An 18351-nucleotide genomic window follows, 5' to 3' on the forward strand; every position below is an offset into this window, starting at 1 on the left:
TGGGTGGATGGATGGATGGATGGATGGGTGGGTGGGTGGGTGGATGGATGGATGGGTGGGTGGATGGATGGATGGATGGATGGGTGGATTGTTTGGTGAGTGGAGGGATAGGTGTATGGTTTGATGGGTCAAGGGATGAGTGTTATGGATGTGGTGTAGGAATCTTTCTGGAACAAGCATCCTGACATCAGTGAGAATGGAAGAGAAAAGATGCCACCAGTGGACCAAAGCCAGCATCAGCCCTGAAAGGCCTGGATCTAGTTGGCAATCTCAATTTATTCTCTAAAACCACAAGTTGGAGCAAGCAAGCAAGTGAGATTTTATGGAATTATACATGGCCTTTTGTTTTTAAGGGAATTTGTTAACTGCCTTCATGTAAGCTTTTAAGATGTAAGCTTTGGCGGCAGGTGACTGAGGGCAACCCATTGTCTCAACTATTTCTCCGGTAGTTTTGTTTCAGGTAGCAGTGACATCATCTGGGAAATGAGTGGCTCTAAGGAAATCTAAGGGCACTTTTGACTCTATGCTAATTCAGAGGGGTGGATGGGGCTTCCCCTTGAACTTTCTCTCTATAGTTTGCAGTTCCTTTTTCCTCCTCAGGCACTTTTATATAGTGGCAGCTGCTGGAAATGGCTCACCTTCCGACCTATCTCAAGGACATGGTGTTTCCACTCTTGGTCTGTCTTGATGTTCTCTCCCTGCAGTCGCAGAGTTGGGGGAGAGGGCAGCCCATCCCCAGACAAGAGGCCTTTGAGGGTGCTTAACAGAAATGTTTGGGTTTGAGTTAGGAGTGGCAGCTTGGAGATAGAGCCAGTGTCTCTGTGAGCTCAAGCACGACGCGCCAGTTTACTGATAGAACACACACGCAGCTGGAGTGCTAGAGAAGCTGGCTTCTTTTCTTTTTTTTCTTTATTTGGAGACAGGGTTTCTCTGTGTAGCCATGGCCATCCTGGAACTCACTCTGTAGACCAGGCTGGCCTCGAACTCACAGAGATCCACCTCCCTCTGCTTTCTGAGTGCTGAAATTAAAGGTGTGTGTTACCACCGCTCGACTAACCTTTCTTTTTTTTGTTTTTTTCGTTTTTTTTTTTTCTTTTCAAGACAGGGTTTGTCTGTGTAGCCCTGGCTGTCCTGGAACTCACTCGGTAGACCAGGCTGGCCTCGAACTCAGAAATCTGCCTGCCTCTGTCTCCCAAGTGCTGGGATTAAAGGTGTGCGCCACCACCACCTGGCCTCGACTAACCTTTCAAAAAAGAAATTTTAGCACACGAGATCTTGAAGTATAAATTCTAGCTGTATCCCATGCAGAACACACACTTGTTGTGGGCCATCAGCCACAGTCGACCGGGTTCACCTGAAAGAGAGGCTGGGAATGGAAGAAGGGACAGGAGGGCGGGAAGAGATGAAGCCAGGATAAAGGTTTCTGATCGAGGCTCAATGCTTTAATGTTCAGCTTCTAATTTAAAGGGGATAACCCCCCCACCCCACCCCCAGAGTTCCTTCTTGCTTCAGCTGACTGGGGGTAAGCGGAAACCATCCTGCTGGAGGTGAGAGGAATCCACACTTAATTGCGGCCCGCAGATGTCTCAAGCAAGCTCAGCAGGAAGTCTATTCTTCTCAGCTTGTGTACCAGGCTACAGGCAGTCAGAAAGGCTGCCAAGGCCAAAGCAAGCACTGCCTCCGCCAAGGGCAGGCAATGTCTCCAGGCCATACCTCCAGAGTCCTATTGTTTGGTGTATTGTGGTAAACAAGGTCTCTCAGGCCCGCTCAAGGCTGGGGGAAGGGCGCACACACTAAGGTATTAGGTTTCTTATAATCCAAGTTCACATCTACAACCTACTTATAACCCAACCTGTCTGGAGTCTACACCAGATCCTACCAGCTAAGGGCTTACTTAGTCTCACAAGGTTGCCATAGCGCTCAGTGCTAGGTACAAGTACAGGTTGCTACATGTATTCCTGACCAGTCATTGTCTTCGGGTTTCTGTTGCTGGGATAAACACCATGACCAAAAGCAACTTGGGGAGCAAAGGGTTTATTTCATCTTACAACTCTCAGGTCACAGCCCATCACTGAGGGAAGTGAGGCAGAGACGGAGGGACTGACACAGAACTTGCTCCCTGGCTGGCTCAGCCTGCTTGTTTATACACCCCAGGACCATTGATACATAAACACCCAAATACAGTGTAAACCAGCCAGCTAGGCTGAGGTGTATCTGAGGTGGAAACTTAAGGGTTTTTTTGGAAAGTAAGCTATGTCAGATGGTGTTTTGCTAAAGTAGACACGTGAAGGAACGTTTCGCTGAGGCAGACACAGGTGAAAGGATGTGTTACTGAAGAGGGCACATGAAAGGACATGTGAGGGAAGATTCTTCACCAGCGGTACTCATGTATTGGTCCACCCTACCAACGCATAGTTGGACTCCTTTTATTGAGACTCCATAGAGAGAAACGCACCAAAAAACCTCTGCTGGTGTACTGGTGGCTTCTTGCCGCATCTGGGGACTTGGGCCAATTGGCAGAATGATGTCAGCTGAGACAGACTCATGTTACTGAGGCAAGACCTGTGGTGAGATGAGACCCATAGGAGACATGTAATGTTTAGAGAAAGTATCAAAAAGACTCAACAGGCTGTAAGAGGGGCTTGCCTGCAGAGCTAATTGCTCAACGCTGAAAGAGGTAGGGCATAAGACCGCCCGCTCCTGGAGTCCCTGACAGTCCTGGTCACTCCTGTTGACGTGTGATGATCCAGCTGAAGCCCGGCTGTTCCCAATTCTACCAAACAAGACTGCAGGTATGTTCATAAAGTGTTTACTAAAGGACCAAGCTGTCACTACCTTTTTTGAGGGGGGAGGGCATTCGAGACAGAGTTTCTCTGTGTAGCCCTGGCTGTCCTGGAACTCACTCTGTAGACCAGGCTGGCCTCGAACTCAGAAATCCACCTGTCTCTGCTGGGATTAAAGGTGTGTGCCACCACTGCCTGGCTAAAAACAGATTTTTAAAAAATTAAAATTACATGTATCTCAGGGGTAGAGCACTCACCTGGAGTGCATCAGACTGGAGGACTCTCCAGAACCACCACTACCACACATATATACACACACACACACACAGATACACGCATACACGCATACACACACACACAGGTGCCTGCAACATGCATGCACCTGCACAAACACTCAGTGGTTTGCCTTACTTTAGGATTGTGTCCAGACAAATCTATCATAAATTGAAGCTAATTGAGTTGACAGTGTATTGAGCACACCTCATCCATTGGGTATCAGATCCTAATCCATCCATACAGTGCCCTGGAGTGGAGCCCTGCTGTGCACTCCAGGGGCTGCACAAGCCCCACCTGTAACAGCATTGCTTGTTTCTCCCCAGTGTGCCACCTCCTTACTGATGCTTCATGTGATCGGCCTTGCCAGTCACAGTAGCATCTGCTTGAGACTATCCAAATAAAAATGTATCCTTTTTGTTTTGTTTTTCGAGACAGGGTTTCTCTGTGTAGTCCTGGATGTCCTGGAACTCATTCTGTAGACCAGGCTGGCCTCGAACTCAGAAATCTGCCTGCCTCTGCCTCCCAAGTGCTGGGATTACAGGCGTGCGCCACCACTGCCTGGCAATAAAAATGTATCCTAATTCCAAAAAACATACACCCTCGGTATCTCATTAAAGTGTGCTGCAGCATTGGGATGTTTTTGGAGGTGTATCCAATGTGTTCTCCTGACTTCTTCACACATGACTCCCAAACCCTCAGGTTTTGCTTTGGTGGGTCTTTGAACTTGTGGCTTAGTGTCTGGGAGTGGCTCTGTAGTCAAAGCCCACGCAACACAAACAGAAAAACCTGAGTTCATCCTTCAAACCACAAAAAAAGCTGGGTGTGTGGGTTCAAATCTGTCAGCCTAGCACGGGGGAGGCAGAGGCAGGTGGATCCCTGGTGCTCACTGGTTGGCCAGCCTAGCTTACGCCATAAGCTCCAGGCCAATGATAAGACCTTGTCACCTAAGGAATGACAGTTGTGACAGTTGAGGCTGGCATTTAGCCTCCATATGCGTGTGTACAGACATGCATACCCCTCATGCATTCCCATACACATTCATACACTCCACATGCACACGTTCATACATGTTCATATGTGCACGTATGCTCCCACACATATACCCACATACATGCATAATGATACACACATACACACACACAGATATACATATGTACATGCACACGCATGTACACACACACACACATTATTACAGATGGAGAAGCTGTAATTCCTTGGAACTCAGCGTGTTTATCACATACAGATAAACACGACGGGGTTCTTATACATGGCTGAACAAGGAGGCTGATCTGGCTAATCTTGGTAAGAGCAAGTCTTCAAGGAGAGACTGGGGGAGAAAACCACAGCGGGCATTTTCTGCACACACTGTCAACATTCGCACTCACACTGGAGGAAGGCTTTGCCATTTCTCTCGTCTTTGCCTGGGAAAGACTTTGGCATTCTCAAGGCTCTGAGACAATGAGGTGGTTGACATGGCTGTATCCCTTTTCCAAACAATACACATTCACTCATCACTTCACTGGATTCCTACAACCCATTCTTGTATATTCCTACACATGTAAACATACAGGCACACATGAATATCCATATGCATAACCACATACATATACACACATGTGCACTCACACAGGAATACACACATGCTTACTATCACACATACACATTTCCATATATGTATACACACACACACACACACATTATCTCAGTTTTGTACTGTGATAAGACACTATGACCAAGGCAACTCATAAAACAGATTATTTGTGCTTATGGTGTCAGTGTAGTAGAGTCTATGATGGCAGGACAAAGACATGGCGGCAGGCACTGGGGCAGGAGCTGAGAGTTTACATCTTGATATGTGAACAGGAGGCAGAGAACACTGAGTATTTGGGAATCTCAAAGCCCTCCCCAGTGACATACCTTCTCCAACAAACCCATACCTCCTAATCCTTCTCACATATGCATGTGTACACACATATGTACACATGCATATTTGGTCTCCAGGAGCAGCATTGAGAGTTGTTGGGAACTTTAAGAGGCTTTTAGGAGATAGGGTTGAAGTGGAAACTTAAGAGTTCTTTGGAAAGTCAGTTGTGTCAGATGGGGTTTTGCTGGGGCAGACATGTGAGTAAAGGAATGTTTTCCTGAAGTGGACACAGGTGATGTTTTGCTAAAGCAAGCATGTGAAAGGACACATGATGAAGGATTCCTCACTAACAACTCAACTGCCTTACACTGCACGGTTGAGCTCCATTTATCAGGACTCCATAGAGAGAAATGCACCAAAAACCTTCTGCTGGTGTGCTGCGGCTTCTGGCTGCTTCCAAGGACTCCAGCTCATTGGCAGAGTGTTGTCAGCTGGTACAGACTCATGTGGAGTTTTAGTAAGACAGATTTACACGCTAAGGCAAGATACGTGGTGAGGCAAGACCCATGGAGGACACATGATGTTTGGAGGCTGTATAAATAGGACTCAGTGGTCTGTGACAGGGGTTTGCTTGTAGAGCTAGCTGTGCAATGCTTCTTGGTCTTGTATCTTCATTGATGTCTGCTTCGTTGAGAGAAGCACAGCTGGGAACTTCTCCAATTATTCCTGGTGGTCCTGGTCCCTCCTGCTGACTGGTGTAGATTCGACTGAGGCCTGGCTGTCTCTGCTAGGTCCTGCCACCACTGCTGCTATCCTGACTCTACTGAACTGGACTGCTGGTGTATCCATGAAGTGACTGAGCTACTGCTGCTGCTGACCTGTGTGTGAACTGAACTGCTGCTTCCTGACAACTCAGATGGGGTTCGCTCTAAAGAACCATTTTTAAACAGATCCACTTCCCCCATATCATAACTTTTCTTTCTACTACCTCAGGTGGCCGGTGGGCTAGAAGGGAGGTTAAAGCATTTAAGAACCATCATTAAAAGTAGGCATTGAGACATTTAAGCTTCCATAGGGTTATTTCCCACGATTGTCAGGAGTGTTTTACTCACAAGAACTGACTGATGAGCTGCCTTGGATATCCAGCCTCCCTTTCTCTTGTTGCCTTAAGCCACTAGGACTCGATGTGGCACATGGCCCTCACTTAAGGTTAGCAGATGAACTGCCTGATCTTAGAATTTTGGCATCCAGAACCTCTTATCTCTAGAAATTACCCAGCCTCTGGTGTTCTGTTATAGCAATGATGTTGGGGATGGGTTCTAATGCTTTTAATTAATCCAGCCCCCCAAAATCAGGAATCTGCATGTCCAAATGGTGAAGATTCTTGTCTGCAATTGGTTTTTGATTGATCAACAAGAGTCAATGGCTAATGACTAGGCAGGTAGACTGAGGCAGGACCTTTAGATTTATAAGGGCTGCCGGGCGGTGGTGGCGCACGCCTTTAATCCCAGCACGTGGGAGGCAGAGGCAGGCGGATTTCTGAGTTTGAGAGTTTGAGGCCAGCCTGGTCTACAGAGTGAGTTCCAGGACAGCCAGGACTACACAGAGAAACCCTGTCTCGAAAAACAAAAACAAAACAAAACAAAAAAAAAAGATTTGTAAGGGCTTAGAGCAGGGAGAAAGGAAGAAGAGAGAGATGTCTCGGAGGGAGAGGGATCAGATTTAGAGCTGTAGAAGAATATTCATCCACAATGTAAGTGGAAAGGGAAAGCAGCCCTGTGGGAGGGGCTGCCCAGAAGGGAACAGGGCAGCAGGGAGAAAACAGCTTTAAAAGGAGCACTGGAGGGAATTCCTTTAACCTTTCTGGCACAATAGGATGTTAGCATCTGTGAGCCTGAAGGTGGGTCCTGCCTAATCTGCCTGGAATCCAGTTCTCCTAGGTCCTCAGTTTTTCTCATTGAAAAACAGCATTTAAAACTCAGCAAGACTCTACTGTGGTGGCTCATACCTGTATCGTCCATCCATCCTCAGCAGGTCAGGGCAGAGGAATCAGGAGTTCCATGCCATCCTGTCTCAGTCAACCAGGCAATCCATCCATTTGATCAAGAAACCGAAAGCCCAGTGTATGGCAGTCATGGAGAGTATACTTTATAAGAGTGGTACTGGGAGGGGAGGAGGGAGGGGGGTGCCATCCTGATGTAAAGTGAATAAAAATAAATAAATTATTGAAAAAAGTATATTTACTTTGTAGTTCAGGGGATGGACCCTAACCACACACATGCAGAGCAGCCTCTTTGCTGAGCCCTACCCAGATCTGTGATAAATCAAACTTTTAGAAACTTTTTCGAATTTGTTTATTTCGAGTCAAATGTGTTGGCACAAGCCTTAAGGTCTAGCACTCAGGAGGCAGGGGCAGAGGATCTCTGAGTTCGAGGCCAGCCTGGTCTACAGAACAAGTTCCAGGACAGCCAGGGCTACACAGAGACATCTGCCTTGAAAAATAACCACAGTCACCCCCACCCCCACCCCCTGCAGCAAGATTTATTTATTTTTGTGTATGAATGTCTTGTGTACAGACGTGTGTGTCTGGTGCCTGTGGAGGTCGGAAGGCATCAGATTGCTGTGAGCTGCTGCATGGGACCTCCCGGACAGCAGCAAGTGCTCAAAACTGCTGAGTCACTTCTCCTGCCCCCAGACCGTATGCAAGAAAAATGTTTTATTACATGTTTTCTCTGTGTGTTTGTCTAAGTGGGCATGTGCCAGGCATGTATGTGTGTACTCAGAGGGCAATTTGTAAGTCACTTCTCTCCTTCTTTCATGTGTGAAAGGATGGAAACCAGTGATGGAAGGGGCTGTCTCAGCGGCCTATGCTGAGGCATCCTTCCATCTGAAGGACCAGCCACAGGACGGTATAGCATAGAATAGAGTTTATTCAGAGCATGGGGAGGGGAGCCAGAAGGGTAGTAGAGGCAGAGAGAGAGAGAGAGAGAGAGAGAGAGCGAGCAGAGAAGTAGAGGCCGGCCATGACCACGTGGAGAGAGGGGGAAGGGAAGGGGGGAGAGGAGAAAGCAACCTGCAGGCGCGGGAGTAAGGGGCAAGAGAGAGAAGTAGGAGAGAGAGAAAAGGGGGCAGGCAGCCCCTTTAATAGTGGGCAGGCCTACCTGGCTGTTGCCAGGTAACTGTGGGGCGGAGCATACCTGGGTGTTGCCAGGTAACTGTGGAGGTAGAGTTTAGACAGAATACTAACACAGTGGACCCCAGGACTGAACTCTGGTCCTCAGGCTTTGGGTCATGGGCTTGACCCATTGAGCCATCTTGCCAGTCCAGAATGTGTTCTGTTTACTGTCTGTGTGCTTTGTAACATTTCGTGTCGGATCTTTCCCAGGAGTCGTCTGACTGCCATGCACTCCTGTATCTACCTTCCTCACATCCCTCACACCCGCCTTCTGCAGCCAGAAGACCCTCCCTCACCCTTTGACAAAGTTCACCCCTCTTCCCCCAGGCTTCTCCTCCCTTTCTTGTGTAAATCACAAAGCACTCGGAGCTGGAGAGGTGGCTCAGTGGTTAGCATCATGCATTGCTCCTCCAAAAGACTGCAGTTCAGTCCCCAATAACCACGTCAGGTGGCTCAGAACCGCCTGGAACTCCAAACTCGGGCCAGAGCCCCTGTGGGCACTTGGACACGTGCACATTCATTTACACAATTAAAAACAATAAAAATGAACCTCAGAAAATCCACAGAGCACAGGTCTGTTGTCGTTGTTGTTATTTGTATGTGAGTGTGTATGTTCCAGGTCCCCATGTCGAGGCCCGAGGCCAGCTTGCAGGAATGGGCTGTCTTCTTGACTATGTGGGGATAAGTGATTGAACTCAAGTTGCCGGGCTTGACAATAAATGCCTTTACCTACTAAACTTGTCAGCCTGATTTATTGTTGCTGCTGTTGTTGTTATTGTTTGGGGGGCTTTGTTTCATTTGTTTGTTTGTTTGTTGTTGTTTTGTGTGTGTGTTGTTTTTTGTTTTTGTTTTTTTTTCGAGACAAGGTTTCTCTGTGTCGCCCTGGCTGTCCTGGAACTCACTCTGTAGACCAGGCTGGTCTTGAACTCAGCGCTCTGCCTACCTCTGCCTCCAGAATGCTTCTGGGATTAAAGGCCTGTGCCATCACTACCTAGCTCTGATTTGTTCTTTGTATGTTTGTTTTTTGTTTTTCTGAGTTAGGGTCTCACGTAGCTTACACTAACAGATGGGCAAGCCCCTCCTTCCCCAAGGCTATATACAAGCAGTAAGTCCTGATCAGAAGACTCAGAACAGCCACACTGACTGGGAAAAACCAAACTGCAAGTTGTACAGGGAAAACGCTCATACACATTAAAATAAAATCTAAAAACAGAAGGTCTAGAGTTGTGGCTGGCATGCCTAGCATCCACTGGGCGCTGGGATCCATCTCCAGCACTAAGTTAGCCAGGTATGATAGTGTACACCTAGGATACCAGCAGTCCATCCTGAGCTACATACTGAGTTCTGGGCCAGCCTGGGTGTGCTGCCTAGTTTCATGACGGAAGCTAGAGTTATTTAAGAAGGAGGGCTCTCAGTTGATAACACACCTCTATCCGATCAGTCTGGAGGGTTCCGCAGCTCTGACACTGAGCAGTTGGTTGTGGGTTGTATAAGAAAACAGACTAAGCCAGACATGAGGGTCAAGGCAGGAAGTAGCCCTCTGCACTCCTCCATGGATCCTCCATCACTTCCTGCCACCAGGTTTCTGCCTTGAGCTCCTGCCCCGAATTCCTTCAGTGATGGAATATATAATCTGAGAGTTGTGAGGTGGAAGAAACCCTTTCCTCCCCAGCTCGCTTCTGATCATGGTGTTTTATCACAGCAACAGAAACCTTAACTGAGACATTTGATTACCCTAGGCCCTATCTCAAAGAAAGGAAGAGAGAAAGGAAGAAAGGAAGGAAGGAAGGAAGGAAGGAAGGAAGGAAGGAAGGAAGGAAGAAGGAAAGCGAGCGAGCTAGCAGTGTGCAAGCTGGGTGTGGGAGGAATTATAATTTCTAATTCCACGTGCCTTTCGCTTGTGCCCTGGGCCTATTTTCCATGTCTGGTTAGTGACTCAGAGGACAGAAAGTGTGGCCTGCCGTACTGTACAGTACTGTGATCTCTGACTGGATCCACATGTATTTGGGCCATGCTGACAACTGTCCTCTGGAATGTGTCTTGTGATCAGAAATGTGGGGAGCCTTCTATTCACAAGGATACCTGTGAGCCCAGCACAAGATGGTGGAAATAGGGGTGGTCTTGAACTCAAAGATCCACTGCCTTTGCCTCCTGAGTGCTAGCATTAAGGGTGTATCCCATCACACCTGATTCAACTTCTAAGTTTTTTTCATAATTTATTTTTATCTTATGTTCCTTGGTGTTTTGACTGCAGCTATGTCTGTGTGAAGGTGTCTGATCCACTGTATTGGAGTCACAGACAGATGTAAGCTGTCACATGGGTGCTGGAATTGAACCCTGGTCCTCAAGGTTGCCCTTAACCACTGAGCCATCCCTCCAGCCCCTCCAACGCCCGAGTCTCCTTTAGAACTTCTTGGGAGTTCTGGTTTCTTTTCTGTCTCTAAGGTAGAATAAGGTTCACTTCATTGCTGCTCACACTTCGCTGCTGAGGGAAGTTGGGGCAGGAACTGAATCAGGAGCTTTAGCAGGCACTGTAGAGGAAGGCTGCTTGCTAGCCTGCTGGCTGACTGGCTCCCGTTCCAGTATGGCTATCTTTCCTATAGGCTAGGACTACCTGCCTGGATCTCCAGGAGCCCCAGTTCTGTGAGCACTGGGAACTGAAGTCATATCCTTTGGGGGAGCAGCCAGCACTCTTACCCTCTGAAGCACCTTTCCTGCCCTGGGTGTTTTAGTTGACAGTCCTTTGAGGAAAGGGCCTCTTTCATATACATTTGACACATCACTTGTTTTTGAGACAGGCTCTTAGGCAGCCAGTACCAGCCTCATCGGTATCTTCCTGCCTTAGTCTCCGTAAGCCCTGGGACTGTAGGCCTGTGCCTACAACATGCTGTCCACTTAGCTGCGTTAGTGTATTGAACTCTCCAGGGTTCCTGGAAGGTGAGACAACCATGATCAGTTACAAAAAGGAAAACTGAGGTCTATAGCCCAGGTTCAGACAGGCAGGCCGGCACCCAGTCACATGGACAGCCACCAGCCTCTGCCTCCCTTACATTAATTTCCTTTCAAGAGTCATGACTATTTGGGGAGTGGGCAGTGGCTGCGAGCCAGACATGAGAACAGAAGCCCAACCGTCCCTTGATCTGTCCTGGCTGGCTTTGTCTCCTTGGGGACTCTAATGCCGGCCCCAGTCATTGGCACCCCCTTCCTCTCTGTGGTCAGACCAAATACCAGATAGGGTGAATCTCAGCTTTTCCTCAAGCATTCCTCAAGGCTGTGGCTCAGTTCAGGCGGCCTGAGGTTCTGAGAGAGGAGCTGAGGTGATTGGAGCAGGCAGGGAACGAGGGATGGGCTAGATGGGCCTTGCCACCGGATCCAGCCCTCTGCCTGCCCTCTTCAGGGAGGGGAAAGGGGCAGTCATCTTCCCAGGCCCTGTGGTATAGGTCTGTGTGTGTGTGTGTGTGTGTGTGTGTGTGTGTGTGTGTGTGCTCTATGCCGAGAGATGGAGGGCAGCTGTAGTCACAGCAGATATTGGAGGAAGTGAATGCTGGACAGGAGCTTGGCGCGAGGCACAGCAGGGCTGACTATGGTAAGGAGGGCAGGGAGGGTCTGAGGGCGGGTCTGCCCATCCCTTGCCCGGTTCTGCCCACTGGCTAAGTAGCTAAGCCTGCCCTGCAAAAGGGAACTCATCACCAGGTGGCTTTCTGACACCTTTTTACTCCAGAGGTCTCAAGAGCTGGTCCTGTTGCTCCTGATATTGAGGTGGCCAGCAGCACACATGGAGGACCCTGCCTTCCCACACTTGGGTGACAGCTCACAGCCCCTGCCAAGGCCCTGTCCTTGGCGCTGCTCCTGTCCCCGAGATGACACAGTGGACTGTGCTGGTCTGGACCTGAGGGTGTTCCCAGACAATGTCCCCAGAGCTGCTAGGCACCTCTCCTTGCAGGTAAGGGCTGGGAATCTGAGAGGGAGGCACAGGGCTCACACTGGGTTCATGTGGACGGTCCACATGCCAGGGCTGAACCTGGCCTTGCTCTGGGTCTGCTAAGCCAGGCCAGTGCCAGACATAGAAGCATCGTGTACCCAGAGAACGGAGTTTGGAGTCGGTATCTTAGGAGTAAAGTTGTTTTCATCAAAAGACTGAGTTCACCTGCATTGTGGTGGCACTCACTTTTAATTCCAGCACTCGGGAGGCAGAGGAAGGCAGATCTCTGTGGGTTCAAGGCCAGCCAGGTCTATAGAGCTATACAGCCAGGGCTACAAAGTTCTGGGACGACAGCTGTGATGTTGGAGGTCACAGGAGTACTTTGGGATGGTTTGGGGCAAAAGGGTGTTGGGTTGAGATCAGAGTCTGTTGTGGTGGCCCCAGCACTAAGGACACAAGTCGGAGGCCATCCTTCAATGCACAGTGAGGCTCTGTGTGGGGGCGTGGGGTGTTGGGGCAGGCTAGAGGAGTGTCAGAGACCAGGTTCAAAATCAGCAACCCGTGTGGCTTCAGGCGCAGGGTAATCATGTGGTTTGTTGGGTGGTGCAGTAAAAGGCCTTGCCAAGTCTCAAGGTTGTTTGGGGTCAAGGAATGGAACATTTTCTTTTCTCCTCCTCTTCCTCTTCTCTCTGGAGATATTAGGGATGAACCCAGGGCCTGCCTTGTGGATGCTAAACAAGTACTCTGCCACTGGGCTACAACTCCAGGTGACAAGTTGAGGAGCAAGAGACAGGCCTTGGTGTGAATGTCTTTACCCCACAGAACAACCACCTTCAGGAGCTCCCCTACAACGAGCTATCTCGACTCAGTGGCTTGCGCACCCTGGACCTGCATAGCAACCTCATCTCCTCAGAGGGTGAGGGCCTCAAGCTGGGAACAACCAGGTCCCAACCCCTCTCCACATCCGCTGTTTGCCAGTTGTGGCCAGCTCTTGGGGGTTTCCACAACTGCTGAGCACGGTGGAATTTCGAGGGCTGGGGGATGGTGGTGGCTGTGGCTTTTGAGTAAGGACAGGATGTGGGGGTTGGGGGAGAGCCTAGGAATCTATGCTAGTCCCTAGCCATAAGAATGGGGTTGCTAGAACGCTGGTCCCCTCATCTTTTGCCCACTGTGCTCCCACCCAGGCCTGCCTGATGAGGCCTTTGAGTCTCTCACCCAGCTAGAGAACTTCTATGTGGCCCACAACAAGGTGAGCCTGTATCCCTGAGAGGTCACAGCCTGGTTGGAGTCACCCGGTGAGCGCGAAGTGGGGGTGGGGGCAGGAAACCGGGCACCAGGACCAGCTGCTGTTGCCCTTGCAGCTTTCTGTCGCGCCCCAGTTCCTGCCACGCTCCCTGCGTGTCGCCGATCTGGCTGCCAATGAAGTGGTGGAGATCTTTCCTCTCACCTTTGGGGAGAAGCCTGCACTCCGGTAGTCTTACCCCTGGCTCCGCCCCCAGCCTTTGATTCCAGGATCCTGCTCCCAGAGGCCAAGGGGAAACAGGCCTGTCCCAGGGAGCATGTACATGGCCCTGCAAAAGGAGAACCAGAGCGCAGCCCGGTTTTGGCGGGTCTGAGGCATAGCTGTGCCGTGGGGGTGGGGAGTAAGAAAAGGCTGGGCTCTGTTCTGGAGATCCTGGGGCTTGCCCTGTGCTGGGAGGGGTGGTGTCAAAGAGAGCTCAGATCAGTTTTGAGAGGTCTGAGGCATTAGCTCATTTTGGGAGACTATGTCCCTAAAATGGGGTCAAAGGGGCTTCAGCTCTGCACAGGGAGTTTAGGGTTACGGCTGTGTAAGAAAGAGCCTCTTATCAAAAGTCTAGCTGTATCAAGACTAGGACAGATGCCACCTACTTAAACAATCACACACACACAGACACACACACACACACACTCACACATGCGCACATGTATGAATGCACTCAGACACATACAAGCACAAACACACCCACCCACACGTCTTTTACTCTCAAACAGGAGCTGTTGGTGACCCCAGCTGGAGTTGAGGGGCAACAGCATGGGGGAGGGTGGTGTGCACATGCGTAGGCTGGCGGCTGCAGCCCAGCTCTCCTCAGGTCTGTATACCTCCACAACAACAGACTGAGGAACACTGGGTTGCCACCTAACACCTTCCATGGGTCAGAGGCTATTACCACCTTAAGTCTTTCCAGCAACCAGCTCAGCTACCTACCACCCAGCCTGCCAGCCTCCCTGGAGCGGCTCCACCTGCAGGTAGGGTTCCTACCTATTATAGCACACACATGCCTGGTCCTAGGTCTCTTACTTGTAGCCTGTAGGAGTTCTCCACCTGCTCATTTTCCTTCCTTTCTTCCTTCCTTTCTTCCTTCCTTTCTTCTTTCCTTCCTCCCTCCCTTCCTTCCTCCCTTCCTTCCTTCCTAAAGATTTATTATTTTACGTATGAGTGCTCTATCTGCATGTATACCTGTAGGCCAGAAGAGGGCATCAGATCACATTACAGATGGTTGTGAGCCACCATGTGGTTGCTGAGAATTGAACTCAGGATCTCTGGACGAGCCATCTTTCCAGACCCTTTCCCATCCTTTCAACTGCTTCCCAGAATTCTAGATATTAGAATCATCAAACAAACAAACAAACAAACAAAAAACAAAAAACAAAACAAAAAAAAACCCTTCCACTCGTTTGCACAGACAAGGCAAGCTCTCAGCCGTGCTCTTACTCGAGAGCCTTCTGTGGCTTCCCTGGCTGTCCATGACCCTCTATCTCTTTCTCGTCTCCCTTCTGCAGAACAATCTTATCTCCAAGGTGCCCAGAGGAGCACTTAGCCTCCAGACCCAGCTCCGTGAGCTGTATCTCCAGCATAATAAGTTGACAGACAGTGGCCTGGATGCAGCGACCTTCAGGTAGGTACTCTGTAGCCCTGTGCTTGGTATCCCCCTCCTATAGGATCCAGCACTTCATTTAGTGAGTACCTAGTGCACATCCAGTTGCCCCGCCTGGCATAAAAGGTGTTATTATATGCTGCCATCATGTTTGACAGGTGTCCTTGTCCCCTGCTGCCTTTTCTTGAGGTTCTATTACCCAATAGTTAGGGGTTTTGTGGTAGAGAGATAAAGTCCAGGTTCTCACATATTCCAGGAAACAAAACAAGTTTACCATCTGGCCACACCTCAGTACCTCCCTACAGCATTCTCAACAGGTAAACAGGAGCTCTGAGCTGAACCTCAGCGCTTATGGGTTTTGATTTGTTTGTTATGGTTTATCAAGAAAGGATTTCTCTGTAGCCTTGGTTGTCCTAGAACTCACTTTGCAGACCAGGCTGGGCTCAAACTCAGAGATGGGCCTGTCTCTGCCTGTCTTCAGAGTGATTTCCCTCCAGATTGAAGGGATTAAAGGTGTGCACCTCCCCCCACCCCCACCCCAGTTTTTTGTTTTGTTTCTATGACAGGGTCTCTCTAGGTAGCCATGGGTGCCCTGGATTTATGTAGACCAGACTGGCCTCCAACTCATTCAGCTCTGCCTGCCTCTGCCTCTTAATTGCTGGGGCTGAGGATGAAAACCACAACTCTCAGCTTAGTTTACTTATGTTCATGAATGTTTGTGTCTGATGGATGTCTGTGTACCATGTGTGCAGTACCTGAAGGCTGTAAGAGGACATTGACCAGCGACCTCCTGCTTGACAGCAGTGATGTGGGTCCTGGGAAGTGAACCCTGGGCCTCTGGAGGAGTAGCCAGTGCTCTTTACTGCTGAGCCATTTCTCCAGCCCGGCCCTAATTTTTTTTTTTTTTTTTTTTTAAGATTCTAGCTGGCGTGGAACTCACAATCTTCTTATCTCCCCTTCATGAATTCTGGGATTCTATACGTCTATCCATGGCCATTCTGGGCTGCCATATGCAGTTCTTCTATATCATATCAACCCAGCTTTGTTGCTACATCACTTTCTTTTTTTTTTTTTTTAAAGATTTATTTATTTATTATTTATGAATACACTATAGCTGTCTTCAGACACACCAGAAGAGGGCATCAGATCTCATTACAGATGGTTGTGAGCCACCATGTGGTTGCTGGGATTTGAACTCAGGACCTCTGGAAGTGCAGTCAGTGCTCTTAACCACTGAGCCATCTCTCCAGCCCGCTACATCACTTTCAATGTGAAATCTCCAGTTTAAAGGAGTCCTAAAACCATTCCTTTTCCTTTCTGGTAAGATCTACGGGATCTCTTTCTTGAAGTGACCATTCTGTCACTCCTCTCTCCCATCAGCAAGCTGAGCAGTCTTGAGTACCTGGACCTGTCCCACAACCAGCTGGCCACAGTACCCGAGGGTCTGCCGGGAACTCTGACCATATTACACCTGGGTCGCAACTGCATCCAGCATGTGGACGCTGTAAGGCTGCACAGAGCAAGGGGTCTGCGCTACCTGCTGCTGCAGCACAATAAGCTGGGGGCCTCGGCGCTGCCCGCGGGGACGCTGAGGCCTCTGCGAGCCCTGCACACATTGCACCTCTATGGCAACAGGCTGGAGCATGTGCCTCCCTCATTGCCCCGCCGCTTGCAGGCCCTGGTGATGCCCCACAACCGCGTGGCCACGCTGGGTGCGCGGGATCTGGTCTCAGCGCGAGCCTTGGTCGAGCTCAACCTGGCCTACAACCGCCTGACCAGCGCACACTTGCATCCCGGCGCCTTCCGCCGCCTGCGCGCCTTGCGCAGCCTGGACCTGGCCGGTAACCAGTTGACCCGGCTGCCCGAGGGCCTGCCGGCCAGTTTGCGCTCGCTGAGACTACAACGCAACCAACTGCGGACCCTGGAGCCAGAGCAGCTCACCGGCCTGAATAAGTTGCAGGAGCTGAGCTTGGCGCACAACCGGCTCCGCGTGGGCGACATTGAGCCTGGCACCTGGCACGAGCTGCAGGCACTGCAGGTCAGGGGTCTAACTACAATGTGGCCTTCTCTATCCCACCGTTGGCCTAGCTCTGAGCCAGGGCATCCCAGAGCGTCCCGAGTGGGCAGCCTGAGATGGTTGGAACAGACCCTGTTCAGGCTGTTGCTGTTAAGTCCCCAGCTGAATTCTGAGCACTTCTCCATTCTACTCAACGACTGTGGCCTCTGGGCTCTGGCAACCCAGCTGGGCACAAGACAGGGCTTTATCCCTCTCTGACCCCAAACATCCTAGTTAGAGGCCATCTGGGTGATCACAGAAGGTAACAGTGTGGTAGCTGGTGAGGACCAGAGCCAGGTGTGGGGACAGGGCGGGCTGCACCGCATAGGAGAGGCTGAGGTAGAAGGCTTGAATTTGAAGCCAGCTGAGGCTACTGAAAGAAAAAAGGTGGGGGAGGGAATGGAAGGAAAGAGAAAACAAAGGGCGTGAGTGAGGATGTGAGGGACCACCTTCTCATCCTTGTCTTGCTGAATCAGGCAGGCAGACTTCTACCTATACACCCTGCCCATTGGTAAGATAAGGCTCGGTTGATCTCTATGGAGTGAAGGGATCTGGTAACCACTATTGAACGAGAATCTGGAGGAGGCCTGCGCCGCTGAGGCAGGGGAGAGGCAGAAGACTGGAGAGAGGGGCTGGAAGCTCTTAGTTTGCAGGCCCCTGAGCCTGCCATCCTGTTGTGTGCCTGTCAGGTTCTGGACTTGAGTCACAATGAGCTGTCTTTTGTGCCCCCTGATCTGCCTGAGGCCCTGGAGGAGCTACACCTGCAGGCTAACCGTATCAGTCATGTGGGTCCAGAGGCCTTCCTCAGCACCCCCCGCCTGCGTGCCCTCTTTCTCAGGTGAGGGGCAGGGGAGTCAGGATGATGACAGTAGCTCTCCTGACACCGCCCTAACGTCCCCACCTCTCTGCACAGGGCTAACAGGCTTCATATGACAAGCATTGCAGCCGAGGCCTTCCAGGGGCTTGCATACCTACGTGTGGTAGACACTGCAGAAAACCCGGAGCAGGTCCTGGTCCAGTTGCCACACAAGGGCAAGGAGCCCTGAACCCTTGGGGGGGGGGGTGCCAAATAGCCCTGGCCTGAGCTCTGATGGACTGTGGACTAAGAAAGTTCTCAGCTGGGGCTTTAGAGGCTGAGCCTGTCCTGCCCAGAGCTGGCCAACCACTAGCAGGTGCCTCCTATGGGAGGGGTTGGGGCTAAAGCAGGAAGCTTGCTGACTTGAACCTTCCTAGTGCTGCCTACACCCTCCGCCACAGATGACAATGGGGAATAAAGCTGGTGCCCTCTCATGTTCACAGGGGACTCAGTGCCCAATGGGACCGACCCATCTCTTCCGCACATCCCTACGTGGGAGACAAAGCTCTAGGACAGGAAGTC

General features: G+C 50.4%; 1 protein-coding gene across 1 annotated transcript; it reads left to right on the plus strand.

Annotated features, from left to right (window-relative positions):
* The first annotated feature begins 11598 nt into the window (after window positions 1-11598).
* Window positions 11599-18269, plus strand: Podnl1 (podocan like 1). The gene is made up of 10 exons (XM_028786297.1): window positions 11599-11684; window positions 11820-12041; window positions 12843-12936; window positions 13205-13269; window positions 13382-13491; window positions 14132-14288; window positions 14823-14938; window positions 16298-16955; window positions 17663-17811; window positions 17887-18269. The coding sequence occupies exons 1-10, from the start codon at window positions 11640-11642 to the stop codon at window positions 18017-18019; spliced, it is 1749 nt and encodes a 582-aa protein (XP_028642130.1). The 5' UTR covers window positions 11599-11639; the 3' UTR covers window positions 18020-18269.
* Window positions 18270-18351: the final 82 nt, after the last annotated feature.

The sequence above is a fragment of the Grammomys surdaster genome, unplaced genomic scaffold, assembly GCF_004785775.1.
Source record: "Grammomys surdaster isolate TR1022 unplaced genomic scaffold, NIH_TR_1.0 125463, whole genome shotgun sequence".
Lineage (NCBI taxonomy): Eukaryota > Metazoa > Chordata > Mammalia > Rodentia > Muridae > Grammomys > Grammomys surdaster.